The 13,800-nt window shown below is 37.4% G+C and overlaps 1 protein-coding gene across 1 annotated transcript in view; it reads left to right on the top strand.

The window, feature by feature from the left end:
- Positions 1–13,800, top strand: part of PLXDC2 (plexin domain containing 2) — a 259,125-nt gene that overhangs the window by 177,180 nt on the left and 68,145 nt on the right. The window contains exons 5-6 of the mRNA XM_035893266.1: positions 5,072–5,194; positions 8,092–8,210. Of these exons, the coding sequence (XP_035749159.1) occupies positions 5,072–5,194; positions 8,092–8,210 (242 nt within the window). The remainder of the gene's footprint in view (positions 1–5,071; positions 5,195–8,091; positions 8,211–13,800) is intronic.

The raw sequence follows: 13,800 nt of genomic DNA, 5'->3' as shown, positions 1-13,800 counted from the left end.
CAGGAGGTGCTCCAGGTGCCGGAGCAGAGATTCCCCTGCAGCCTGTGGTGAAGACCATGGTGAGGCAGGCAGTCCCCCTGCAGTCTATGGAGGTCCACGGTGGAGCAGATATCTACCTGCAGCCCGGGGAGGACCCCACGCTGGAGCGGGTGGATACCTGAAGGAAGGAAGCCTGCGCCCGATCAGGTTCCTGGCAAGCCATTGCGGACCCGTGGGGGGAGGAGCCCACGCTGAAGCAGGTTTGCCGGCAGAACTTGTGACCCCACAGGAGACCCAATGCTGGAGCAGTCTTCTCCTGAGGGACTGCACCCCGTGGAAGTTATGGACCCATGCTGGAGCAGTTTGTGAAGAACTGTAGCCCGTGGGAAGGACTCACGTTGGAGAAGTTCGTGGAGGACTGTCTCCCATGAGAGGGACGCCACGCTGGAGCAGGGGAAGAGTCCTCTCCCTAGAATGAAGAAGCGACAGTGTGTGATGAACTGACCTCAACCCCCATTCCCGTCCCCCTGCGCCACTGCGGGGAGTAGGTAGAGAAACTGGGAGTGAAGTTGAGCCCAGAAAGAAGGGAGGGGTGGGGGGAAGGTTTTTAAGATCTAGCAGTTTTTCTCCTCTCCTTCTCTGATTTTGATTGATAATAAATTAATTTTTTTTTTCAAGTTGAGTCTGTTTTGCCCATGATGGTAACTGATAAAATGGTCTCTCCCTGTCCATACCTCGACCCATGAGCCTTTTGATTTACTTTTCTCTCCTCTGTCCAGTTAGAGGGGAGTGATAGAGAGGCTTTGGTGGGCCCCTGGCATCCAGCCAGGGTCAAACCACCACAGGACCCAAAAGTATTTTCATCTTATTTTGTCCTTCTGTCCTGTTGAGGAAGGGGAGAGAGAGAGCAGCTGGGTGGACATGTGGCACCTGGCAAAGTTCAACCCACCACATAGGTAAGGGCTGAACTGTCATAATAGCCTTGAAGAAGTACTGAGCATCTAAAACGTGTATTCTCAAAATGGAGCCTACTCATCACAAGCACATAGATGTATAATTCATTTATAACCTGTATTCAGTATGATGCTTTTAAGATATGACCAGTTGTTTCAGATACGTAAAAATAAATCACACATGAAATTATAATCTAAAGTGCTTTTTGTTCTAATTCAGCTAAATGCTGAAGTGCAAAAACAGTTTCTCATGTCACATATATAAAATCAGGGTCAGGTTTATGTAACTTGTTCATGCAGGGTCTTAGGCGGGAGAAGATAGTTATCAACCTAGATGTTTCATTTCTGTGTTGCCTTCATATCCCATATCCTATCGTATCTTTATAGATGCACAATAGCAACTTCAAAGGACTCATTGCCTGTGCTGCTTTGAACCTGTATTCTATTATTCTGCACACTTGGCAAACATTGTTGAAAAACTTTCTAAGTGGTACTGTATTTGTGCACAGCTAGGAGTAGAAAAAAGAAACCACAGAAAACGTATGTGCAGATTGTTGTAATCTTGTATGTTAAATTTATACATAAATATAATATGTGAAAATGCAACAGATATGGAGCGTATTTTGGAGTGGATAAATTCAGATGTAAAATGCATTTTTAAATCAAGTCAGGGTCCTGCATCAAATGGAAATGTGCTTTCGTATTTAAGTGGTTATATATCCATAGATACCTATATAGTTTTCCCCTTTGTGTCAGTGTGCATTTGTACACTGCGAGGACTAGCAGTATACCCTCCTTGATTTACAAGTAGTTTTAGTATTAGTTCATCCTTGGTTTAGTTAGATTTATATATAGATATAAAACTTAAAATATTTCCTATTTGTCTTCATTCCAGTATTTAGGAACATATTATGCTTCTAGGTATAGTACTTGTGGAGGGTTTTGGAAAAGAGCTCTACTAACCCTTCCCACAAAGGAGAGATTTAAGTGGTTCAGGAAATTGCAGGTCTGGAAAATTCTTCCTTGACTAAATGAATCAACCATGGGCATTTACCACTGTCAGAAAATTAGGTCACAGATAGTATAAGCCAATTTTCTGCAGAAGTCTATTCAGGAATAAGTTAATTTTACATTTGCTGCTTTCTTTAAGTTGTAGTGACAATGCTAAAATGTCCATGCTCGACAGTAGCTTCAGCCTTTGAATCTCTAGGATGATTTGAAATGACTTTGTATTTCTTTTCAAGTTGTTCCAATGCATGACTGGTGTTCTCATTAGAATGATCTTCATGCAAGGCCTGCCTGCTTCCCAGCTATCATCCACCTCCTGCTTTCCATTTTTGTCTAAAGTAAAGCTGCATCCGGCAAACACTTGGAAATACGCTCTGTGGTTACTAATTACCTAGGCTGATCTACTTAGTTATGTGTTCCAGCACAACTAAGTCCTTTCTTTTCCTATTGTATCTGCCTCATTATTAGTTATAATGGTGACATTTATACTGTAAATGGGATGAAAGCATGAAAGGGAAACTGTGTGTAAAGATAGGACCATTGTGCAAGGGATGAATAAGTACTGAAGTATTAAGGCTAATTGTAATACATGAATATGGATTCAAAGGTTTTGTTTATATTGTCTTCAAAATATTTTTGAGGAATGGTTTCAAGGTTATAGACCTACCCAAGATTGTGTTAAAATATGTGTGCACGTGACCATAGGGATAATAAGCAGCACAAATATTCTGTGGAATGATAAGTGTTTAAAATGTCTACATAAGCATGAGGGAATATTTCTCAAGGGAATGACATTTTAGAAGCAGACAGCATAAATAGGAAATAATGAAAATGCATTTCAGCATTGCTTTGGCAGGACTGCTGGTTATCCTAAAAAGATGTGTAATAGAGTAAAATTATAGCCACAATTGTATATTCTGAAAGTTCAGGTTTATATATGACTTGTAAATATGTGTGGGCAGACTTATTTTTTAATTGGGGTTTCTCTCTCCCTATCAATTCGCAAAAGAGAAAAGTAGATATTTAACTGAAAGAATCTCACCCCCCCAAAAAAGACAATTGTAGCTTAGCCCTAAGAATTAATTTAGTAGTTAGGAAGTGTCAAAATATTAAAATACTGTATTGTTTGAATACATAGGTGTGTTTTAAAGGCAGCAAAGGCAACTAGGTTCCTAGCTCACCCCTTTGTCAATGCCAAATGTTTCCAGATGAATCTTTTGTTGTATTTTCTCCACATCTGGCTTTTTTTATGTCTCCTATCACCTCCACTTGAATTGACTTCATGGTCATTAACATTGATCTTAACTCCTAGCGGCCATGTGGGAAAATTATTCCAACGAACCACCTTTTTTGTTTGTTTGTTTATAGCATCTTATGACTTCTAGAACTAGTTCCATGAACAGTTGCAAGCATTTACCAACATGTTTCAGGAGAGGACAGGAGTAGAAGGATGCCTAAAGCGCTCCAAAAACTTGTTATATATTTCATGCTCTCAGAGATTTCCTATATCAAACAAGCCTTTTAACAAACCTGTGTCATCTCACAGTGGTTAGGATGAAGATAATATTCTTAAGAAAGTGGGGTTGCACACTAATAGTTTTTTTTAATATCATATATTAACTGGACTTGGTTGGAAAATAGTATTGCTACTTTGAGGGTAATTCCAGTTGTTCAGGTTTGTGTTTAGTTCTGGAATTTCATAATGGTGTTTTAGGGATAGATTTATATGCTGCTTCATCATATTGCAGTGAATCTAAGTGTGAGAAGAAAGGACCTCTTGGGTTTGCAGTAAAAGGGGTTGTGGAGGAAGAGAGATTCTCAATATGACTGAAGAAGGAAAAGAAAATGCAAACCAGCTTAAATACCATTGCAGTGGATACTACCATTTACCAGTAAAGAACTGAATTTCTGTGAGATGTTTTCCAAATAGAATTTTTTCTGTTAGAAAATTTTCAGCCAACTCTAATATTCTTGTTGCTATTGGGGTGTTTATTGTCAGAATATACTTCATAAAATTACTAGAAGGAGAAAAAGCAAACACTTCAGCATAAGGCACAATCTGGTAAACATTTTAAGAGGAGAGGTAATATGCAAACCTTCGTTTTGAAGATCTATCTGTAGCTCCTATCAGCTTAAAGTGTCAGTTTTGACCAGCAAGGGAAAAGCTAAAATAAAACTTAAGAAAAGCCTCACTCTAGGGTGATGGGAGTTTTTAAATCAGGCTTTAGTTTTGGGTGTCTAAAGAAGTTAGTCCCATTAGTCAGCTGAAGTGGAGTTGGCAAACCTAAACAACACAGGTTTATCTGTAGACCATTTATTGTTTAAAATGGCAGGGGTTTCCTGCCATTAAAACACACAAAGTTTTGCTTTGAAGAAAGCTGCAGGATTACTGTATTCACCATGGATGACAGTTCTTCCTTGAAGGAAGAATTCCAGTTCCAAACCAGTAAGAGGTTTTGGGTGACCACTTCTGATGGAAGAAACCCACTATTGATCTGAGGAGTACTGTGGATTCAGGGATGAATAGGATAAACTAGTGAGACCTGATACTGCAGAGAATGTAGCATAAATCCTGCTTGGTTTATAATCATGAAAAAAATCCTATCTGTCCCACTCTTCAACTGATTTTTTTTTTTCTTAAAGTTTGCCACCTTCTCTTGTCTGAAATAGTCTCTCACTCTGTGTCTCTAGAAATATGAAAACGCGTTAGACTAACTATTGAAGACGTAACAGTTTGCAAAAGCAAACCAAATTACAGAATTTTGGAAGGGATAGAAAGCACTACGGAATATGCATAGTGGTAAATGGCTCATTTTGATAATGCCACATATCTGCATTTTGTCCATAACTGGAGTTATTTTTCCTTGAGTTTGTTCTGTTTTTATTTCTGTATGAAAACTTGCTTCTTGAAATAATAGTTCCATTGTTCATCTTGGATCTTGTTCTGGCAGCCATCACAGACATTTTCCTGAAATTTTAGCTCTTACTTAATTCGCTATAAAATTGGTGGTGGGATTAATTTCTCTCAGATGTCCCTTTAATGCTCTGGCAATGCCCAATTCAACCTGCCATTCTATTAAATCTTTTCAGAAGTTACTGAAATGGTCTCAATATTTTTTTTTTTATTGTAGGTTTCATATATACTGGAGAAGTTGTGCATCGAATGCTAACAGCTACACAATATATTGCACCCTTAATGGCAAATTTTGACCCCAGTGTGTCAAGAAATTCAACAGTCAGATACTTTGATAATGGTATGTAGTAGTCCTTCAATAAATGAATGTGTCTGTGTCCCTTGGCTCTTCATATTTTCCTAAATAACTATTTTTGAAGGAAAATTCGAAGATTTTTTAAAATTTTTTTTGTTCTTTTTTTTTTAACTCACAGGCTGTATATAGCATGTGGCTAGACATCCATAAACAGTTCTTAATTTAGAATACGGTTAAAAAGTTGTGAATACTTTTTCCTAATTGAACAGATATCTTCTGGATGTTAAAGTACATAAACTCAAACTAGCAATGTATTTTATCAGTTTTAAAAGGAAAAATCTGTCTTGTATAAAAGTGCAAGTTCCTCTTACTTCAAAATACTGTCCACCCACTAGCTAAAATGAAAATAGCATTTGTGGAATGCAATAGCAAGAATACACAGAAGCAGGGCAGATATAAGGTTAATAAACCTGTCAATGACTACGTGTGCATAGGGTCCCAGGATTGGAATCTAATACACTCATCTACACCATGAGTTCTCAACAGTCCCTTGTACAAAAGATTGAAAGCGTAAAAGGCAAACTGCAGTGTTATACTCGAAGCTCTGTGAGATATTTCAAAGGCCTCGAATCTGTGGATATTTGTCTCATGAAGTCAGTTATAATCAATATTTTGAAAACATAACCTATATGATTAAAAGGCATCTGGTGCCTTACGTCAGGCCTTTAGTGATCAAATACAATGGCAGTGACTGTCTATTCTGAATTTAAAACTTAAAGATTTTAATATTATGACAGTATCATGAGATCTATGATTGTTTTAAATCTTCTTAGATAAACCTGTGCCATTCTAGCTATGTTTATTCATAGTGAATTTAAGCATAAATTAAGAACATGTCCAAAAAATATGTCACACTTCCAACCACGTATGTTAATTTTTATACTTTAGGTCAGGGATCAAAATGTTTCCTATAACATTGCACCTAGTCAAAACATTTCCTTTCAATCTAGTAATTACTTGCAGTATTTCTTTATTAAAAATCCAATAAAGTAGAGAAAATGAGAAAAATCCTACTCCTCACATGGAGAATTTTGAAACAAAAAATATTTTTTTCATTTCATAAATTATTTGACATTATGGCCTGAGATTTGTCATTTTTACTGAAAGAATCTGAGGATTCTGGGGAAGATATTGCTAATTCTCATTGTATTCCTGACTGCCAGTCTTTGTACCGGGTGTTTCAGGCTGTATCACAATGCTTTCATGACAATGTTGAATACTTCCTTGATTTTGGATCCCTTGTCATGTGTAAGGCATGATGATCTTTTGGACCCCATGTGCTTTAGGACAAATAATTTGCTATCTTACCCTAAGTAAAAAGGAACTGAGCAAATTGTATCTTCAGCTCCTTATTTCTTATTCATCTCTATTTTATCCCTCTGGGTAAGTGTGCTGCTTTAGAGCGGCATCTGTAGTGCGCAAGCACAGAGCATGGTGACCCATCCAAGTCTCAGTCATGGAGATCATGCAAGGAACTGATGTACACATGAATCTATGTAAAGGCCCTGGGAATGAGGAGACTGCTTTGGAGGCAGCTGACTTCCACTTTAGCTTGGGGTTCTGAGATGCACATAGATCTGAGGTACTGAAAGACTAGCTACAAGAAGTTCTGGCTGGTTTTGCTCCAATAATTTTAAAAGTTCCTTTAAAATGAATTTTAATACAATCAAATAAATATTCAGAAAGCAATTAAGAATGTGGTCACAGAAGGAAAAATGCATGGTGTGCACAATTAATGAGCATGTACTAGACTCATGAAAGACACATGGGACAATAATGTGGTGGACTAAGTGCAGTATGCACCAAAAATTTGCATGCTCATCATTTTGTGACTTCCCCTGCCAAGATGTGTTAATGCAAGTTACAACACAGAAGATCTGTGACAAAAGATGTTTCAAGGTTATATCAAAAATGCATTAAGCTGTATGCATACTGACCCACCTTGAGCACTCCAGGAAGTAATGAAATTAAAGTGCTGTGAATCAAACCACATAACTCCCATTAGTGCCAAAGAGAGAAGTATGTTGAGGAAGGCATATAAAGAAGAAAAAGTCATTTTCAGTAAACACAGTTTTGGTGGTAAGCGTCTTTCAGCCAAGCTGCTTGAATGTGTGTATAACCCTCAACATCTGTAAAACATGCTCACAGGATATGCAAGTCGCTTGGGGTGTGATAAGTGGATATTCAGCCAGAGAACTCCCATGAATATTAACAAGCCTCTTGCAACTAAATCTCTGCACACCAGACTCAGTATTTACCCCGTCTATGAATTTGTAGTGGTTTTAATTTAAACTACATTTATTTATTGCCAACACCTAATATTTTTCAACTTGCAGAACCTCAGTAAGGGCTTGCACCATGCAGAAAAAAATTAATGCTATTTATATTAATGCATAGTTAATGGAAGAATCTGAATTCCTCAAATAATAACCTTTACTAAACAGGCAATGCTATTAACACTTCACATTTCAAAGTCATCAGGATATAGAGAGGGAGTGTATAAAAAAGCCACTGCAGAGCAGTGGTTGTGGCAGCACACCTGAATGCTGAGTGCTGGACCCTACCTTTAGTGACGGTTGACTCCTTGTGCAATTCCAAACAAGTTACTTGACCACTCTTGCTTTAGCAGACTTTTGTGCAAGTAGTTGGGGTAGTTATTTGTGGCACTGTGGTGTCTACCTCTAAGAGGATTTCAGTTGCAACTTGTATTTGTAATATCTTTGGCATTTCAAGATACAAGGCTGAAAGTTGCTAAAAAGAGACAAATCACTGTTCTTGTTTCAAGTAACTGCAGTTAAGTACTTTTCCTACAGTCAGTTAATATTTTTCTCACATTTTTTTTTCTTCCCTTTGCCTCTCTACCCCCACTCTGGGGTTCACAGGCACAGCACTAGTTGTCCAGTGGGACCATGTACATCTGCAGGATAATTACAACCTGGGCAGTTTCACTTTTCAGGCCACCCTTCTCAATGATGGGCGTATCATTTTCGGCTACAAAGAAGTAAGTTGGGTCTGAAAATTGTCATTTAAGTAGACAAATTACTTTATACCTGCCAGGAATTCCCCTACATTTTTGGGAGGGATATTTGAAATTTCAGCTATATAAGATAATTTAATTATATTCCTTATAAGATCACTATTTCGCTGAAAATGACATTTTATTGTAAAAGTGACGTTCATTTGATGGACATGAAGACCATCAACATGGCTCAAATGTGCTGCTCCTGGATTTCATATGGCCTTTTTTGAGTGGTTGTAAGTGTTGAGTGTTTAGTAAATTCTTGATTGTTCAGTAAATTCCTCTTGGGTTTTGAAAGGTAGGGTCCAATTTGCTCAATTAGTTCATCTAATTTGGGCCCGTGAAAATACTCTAGAATCAATGGTTAGTATTAAAAGGTCACCTTTTTCCTTCAGCTATGATTTCTTGGCAACTGTCTTATTTCCAAGTTCATACATTTCAAATAAGAAATAACTGCTTTGCGTCTCTAGCTCTGTGATGTTTTCCATCTATTTCATGGTAACACTGGTTAGATTGAGGCCGTTTGGTTTGCCTTCATAGCACCAAGAAGTTGTTGTCTTGGCTGGGCTCTTCTGCATTCTCTAAGTGTTTCAGAATTTCAGTCCTTACTTTAGATGTTTGGTTTTTTTTCCCCTTGCTATTGTTGCTGGAGTCCTGGAGGCTATAGCTTCAAGGCTATATCTCCAGTTGAATTTCATGCAGATGAGAATCAGAAGGTAGATAATCCCAAGTCTCTAGGGCCAAAAGAACAATTTCATTTTTTTGTTCGTTATTTTAATCTTAGTTTTGCATGCAAATCGTGACTTTCTCTTCAAGATGTACATCTTTCTGTTATCCTCCTTATATTAAAATGTAATCAGTGATATGACTGATTGTCCAGACTTGGACAAATCTGTGTTCTCCTTCTCTCTCCGCTACAGACCAGTTGTAAGTCTTCAGGCTCATTTTTCATGCCTGTGTTGAAGCCATGCACCTGAATGAAGCAGAAATAATAGTACTCCTCTCCCCTTCATTAGAAAGCTAGTGAGGATCTGGGTTACTCTACTAGCAGCAGTCATATCTTCACCTAAGACAGATGTCTTTGCACCTTGCGAACAGGATTGCTGCAGGATACTCTTACTGGATTAGTTTTGTAGACACAAGAAACCTCTGGTATGCCTGATAACCTGGCTTTCCTTATCTTATAAAAATCAAGCTGATACAGGGTCTGCTTTGGCTCCATTTCTAAATGTTATGTACAGGTTAGCAGTCTTAATCTATGAAAATGCAGTTTATTTGCATTTTGACTCCAGCTTCATGAAAGCTTTTCTCTCCTTAGCACAATGGAGGCTGTGCTTGATCAAAGCAGTGTGCACCAAAGTTTTATTTATCTGCTGTTGTTGAAACCCTTTTTTAAAGAAAAAACAATCTTTTTAAAGACCACAGAAGAGTTCCTGCCTTCCAGACCCAGAGAAGTGGGGAGGGACACTATTTCAATTTGTAATTTTAAGATAAATTTGGCAAGAACTATATATGCATTCTGACATTTAAATGGCAACATTTTCAGGAGACTGCTATTCTTGGTTATGAGATGCTCTGCCGTGTCTGTTACTGTCCAGCCCTGTGCAAAACAAATCTAATATGGGTAATAGAAGCTGTTGCTCTAAATTCAGAGTATCTTACATTCTTTTTGCATAAATGTAAATGATGATGCAGAGTGCCAGGCAGTGGAAATAATTTATTCATTTAGGGAGACAGGAGGAAATGGACCACCTCATTAATCACATGTGGTTCCCTAGAATTGCATGCAACTATGTCATTTCACCTGTGGATAAACAAGTTCTATGCTACGATGGCTTAGGCTGCTTGCTATCACTGCACCACTGGAAGCTTCCTCAGAAACCCCACTGTTTTTGCAGGGAGGAGTTATTAATGTTCTTTAATCTGGAGACAGAAAGAATTGGAATTTACAAATGAGATAATTTGCATTTTTTTCCACTGCTGAATCTTTGAAATTCCTTGTCATGGGTTATTCTTGTCCAGAATGGAATTACCAAACATCACTTCAGAATTATTGCACATAGTTAAGGAAAGAGACTTTTTAAAGTGGTGATAGTAACACACTGGTGGTCTGTAAATCTTTTGACAAACGATTTTTGTAAAATCTTAGAATGTTACAACTAGTGTATTCCATTGGTAATTGCTAGGGGAATGGATTTGGAGGCTGAGATTTCCAGAAGACTACACTCTTTATTTGCAGCCTGTCTTACTCCATTAAAACTACTTCAGCTTTTCACCTAAATGACGAAAACTGAATGAAATTTCCAATCACTGATCAGACACAAGGTGTCTGAAAAGAAAAACTGAGACACTTGTAAATTTAAACTTGACTCTAGTGCTTATAAGTCTGGCTAGGAATTGATTTACTTTCCAGTGCTGAATCCATTGCTTTCTGAGGAAGTCCTTCCTTCTGGAACCATTTCTCTTGCTGGTGGGTCATGTTGTCAGGAGCCCCATTAACTCCAGTAAGATTGCTTGTGTGAGTGCTCACAAGCATGAGTAAAAGTTGCACAAGAAGATTTCTACCGTCTTTTTGGAGAGCCATTTCATTTTTGCATCACAGTTCATCAAAAATGACAGTGATGTATGGCAAATCTGTGAGGTCTTCATTGCATTGTCATTGAAAGTCTCCAAGCTGTAACACCATGTAAGAAACGCAGCAGACAGGTTGTGAGTAACTTTATAAAGCACCCCACAGGGGGCCTATATTAGTGACACCAGGAGTTTATCTTGAAGACCCCACTATTAAAATAAACTTGATTATACATTTAGGGGGCTACAAATAGAGACTTCTATGTCTAAAGCAATTCAGGTAAATTTTACCTTTTATTTCCTATTTATTCAAGCCATTTGAGATTCTCTTTTTCATACCCTTCCTGTTCCCACATCAGGTTTGCTACCTCATAAATCTGCTGTTGATCACCAAGGCGGATCTTGGCTGGGGTTTGCTGACTGTCAAAGGAGCTGTTCTGCCCAATCTTCTGCGTTCTGTTTGCCCAATAGGAAGCTGTCTGAAATGCACAGCTGTTATCCAAATCCAGAATAGAGTAAAAAAATAAAAATTTAGAAAAGGAGCTGAGCCACCAGGATTCTGAAATCTGGAGACATCAGAATATCTTTCAGAAGAGTTAATGGTGAGGAGGAGGAGATGTACAGCCAAATTTTCAAAATATAAAACCAATTTGAAATATAGCAAGGTCCTATAGCAAGTCAAATATTTATTTCATTACCAGTTTAGTTTGTTTACAGTGCGTACACCTTCCATTTTAAATATCACTTTGCTTACACCAAATGTTAGTGTTCTGGCAAATGGTCACTCTGTCAGGAAACACCAGCTGGCAGGAAAATTTTACTGGTGCACCTCTACTACATATGAAACACATTACAGTGCAAACTAGCCAGCAGAACATGGTAATAAAGAAAATCTTCTGCAAAGGCATACTTTTTTAGATATTAGTAGTGAAACTCATTTCTTATGTTCTAAATTTCACAGAACTTCAATTCTCAAGATCTTTACTTCTTTTTGAGCAAAATATTCTACATAGTCTTTTCCCATTAGTGCTTATAGCTAATGTTCCTTGGGGTAACATTTCGTTTCTTTTTCAGTCCATGATTAATACAGGACAAATTAGGCAAAGGTACCAAAGGCTTTGTTAATGGTTTAGGATATTTTTCTTAATTTCATTGGCTTGAAGGCTTTCTTTGTTCATTTAAATAGTAATGATTCTCTATTTATGTAGTCATCCAGAAACCATTATTAAAGTTGAAATGCTTGTTCAAATTGCCCAACATGTGAAGTTGGAAAATAATTCCAAGAGGCTTGTAGTAGAATTTCTTTCTACTGTGAAAGGAAGCAGAATTGAACGGAACTGAGTAAGTACTAGCAGTTAGATAAAATTGATGTTCCTGCTATGCATGATGGAAAATACTCTGTTTTCAGTAACAAGAGTCCAAACCTTGTGATTGTTTCCTGAAAACTAAAAAAAAAATAAATCACAGTCTTCATGTATATTCTTTCTACATCATACATTCCTGGCACTTCTTTGCCTCTGTTATTATTATCAAAAATGTTAACATGGAAATAGCGTCTTTAATTTTATGAGAGGATCCGTTTATGCAACTTAAAATTCCTGATTAAGTTTCATGCAGTTTGTCCTGTAGAGTAATTAATAACTAGGAAACTGGCAATGAAAACCCTATATAACTACTATTGTGTTCCTAATTATTATTTTGTGGCGTGCTCTGCCTCTTATCTTTGACTCAGTTTTGAAGTGGGGCAGTAATTGAGCCCTGCTTACCATCTCCTTCAGAATAAAGCCTGAGGCCATTATTTTATTCTTTTTTTGAAGGGAAAGATTCTGATGTGTTCTCAGAGTAAGTTGAAAAGGATAAAATTTGAGAACTCTCTGGTGGAAAATACTTTCTGGATTACTCTTCCCTATGATTAATAGAATTCAGCATGGATTCTAAATATCTTTCTCCCTATTGTTGAAGTATATAATCCAAAATAACGATGTCAGTGGCCCCAGTGCTAGTGTGCGTTTGGAAAGCTTATTGATAGACTGGTGACTTGTACAGCACAAGACTTCATATTTTCTATGGTAGAGCTAACATGAATTTTGGAATTATTCTAGTTAAAATCCATGCTCTAAATGTAATGCCATAAACGCCATGCCACCCATTAGCAACCACTTGCGCTTTCCTAGCTTACTGTTCAACTGTTTAACGTGTCAGCCTGTCATGACATATCTTGCCATTCAGGTGAGGAATACAGAACACTAGCTACCTGCTTGCTACCTATGTTTCACTGTAATTTTCAATAAATTATTTTATCATTTTTTCTGTCAAAAGGGCATATTTCCTAATTGGCCATCATATGGTAAAAGCCCATTTGATCTTGACTTCTCATTCAAAAGATTTCACCTATAAAATGGCATCCAGTACACTCATCACCAAGTGACTGAAATATTCAGTTCTGTAAAATGACTAATTTTCCCACATTTTAAAAATAAGCATATATATTTGTAAATGCAAATTTAATAACATTGTAGTTTTTCAAGAGAATAAAAGAGTTTTCCTGGGTCATGGAGTCCCTTTGACTGCATTTCTGTCTGTATGCCCAATTGTTTGTCACAGGCTGTATCTCAGTTTGAAGAGCTGGCTATACTAACTTAGGTTATGATTTCCTCGCCTTACACAAACACTTCCCTGTTTCTAAAAAATATATATACAGAAATTTTGGCTGCTTCTTAAAGCTGCCAGTCTCTTAGACTGGACCCTACTGCAACTTTCTTATTAGTTTTAGAAAATTATTCTACAGGTTCTTCACTCTCACTAGAATCCCCAGCACAAGAGAGTGGACACCTGTGGGGATTTTGGCAAAATCTACTGAGATATTTCTGCTCAAAAATTTTCTGATTTCTGCTGAAGTTTTTGTTTGTATTTTCTGTTCAACTTGGCTGCTGCATCCTATTTCAGTACCAGATATCATCAAGTCATTCATAATTTTTATTAAATAGTGAAACTGAAAGTG

This window comes from Egretta garzetta, unplaced genomic scaffold (genome assembly GCF_000687185.1).
Source record: "Egretta garzetta isolate BGI_Z169 unplaced genomic scaffold, ASM68718v1 scaffold434, whole genome shotgun sequence".
NCBI classification, from domain to species: domain Eukaryota; kingdom Metazoa; phylum Chordata; class Aves; order Pelecaniformes; family Ardeidae; genus Egretta; species Egretta garzetta.
This window is presented reverse-complemented; position numbering and strand designations above follow the sequence as displayed.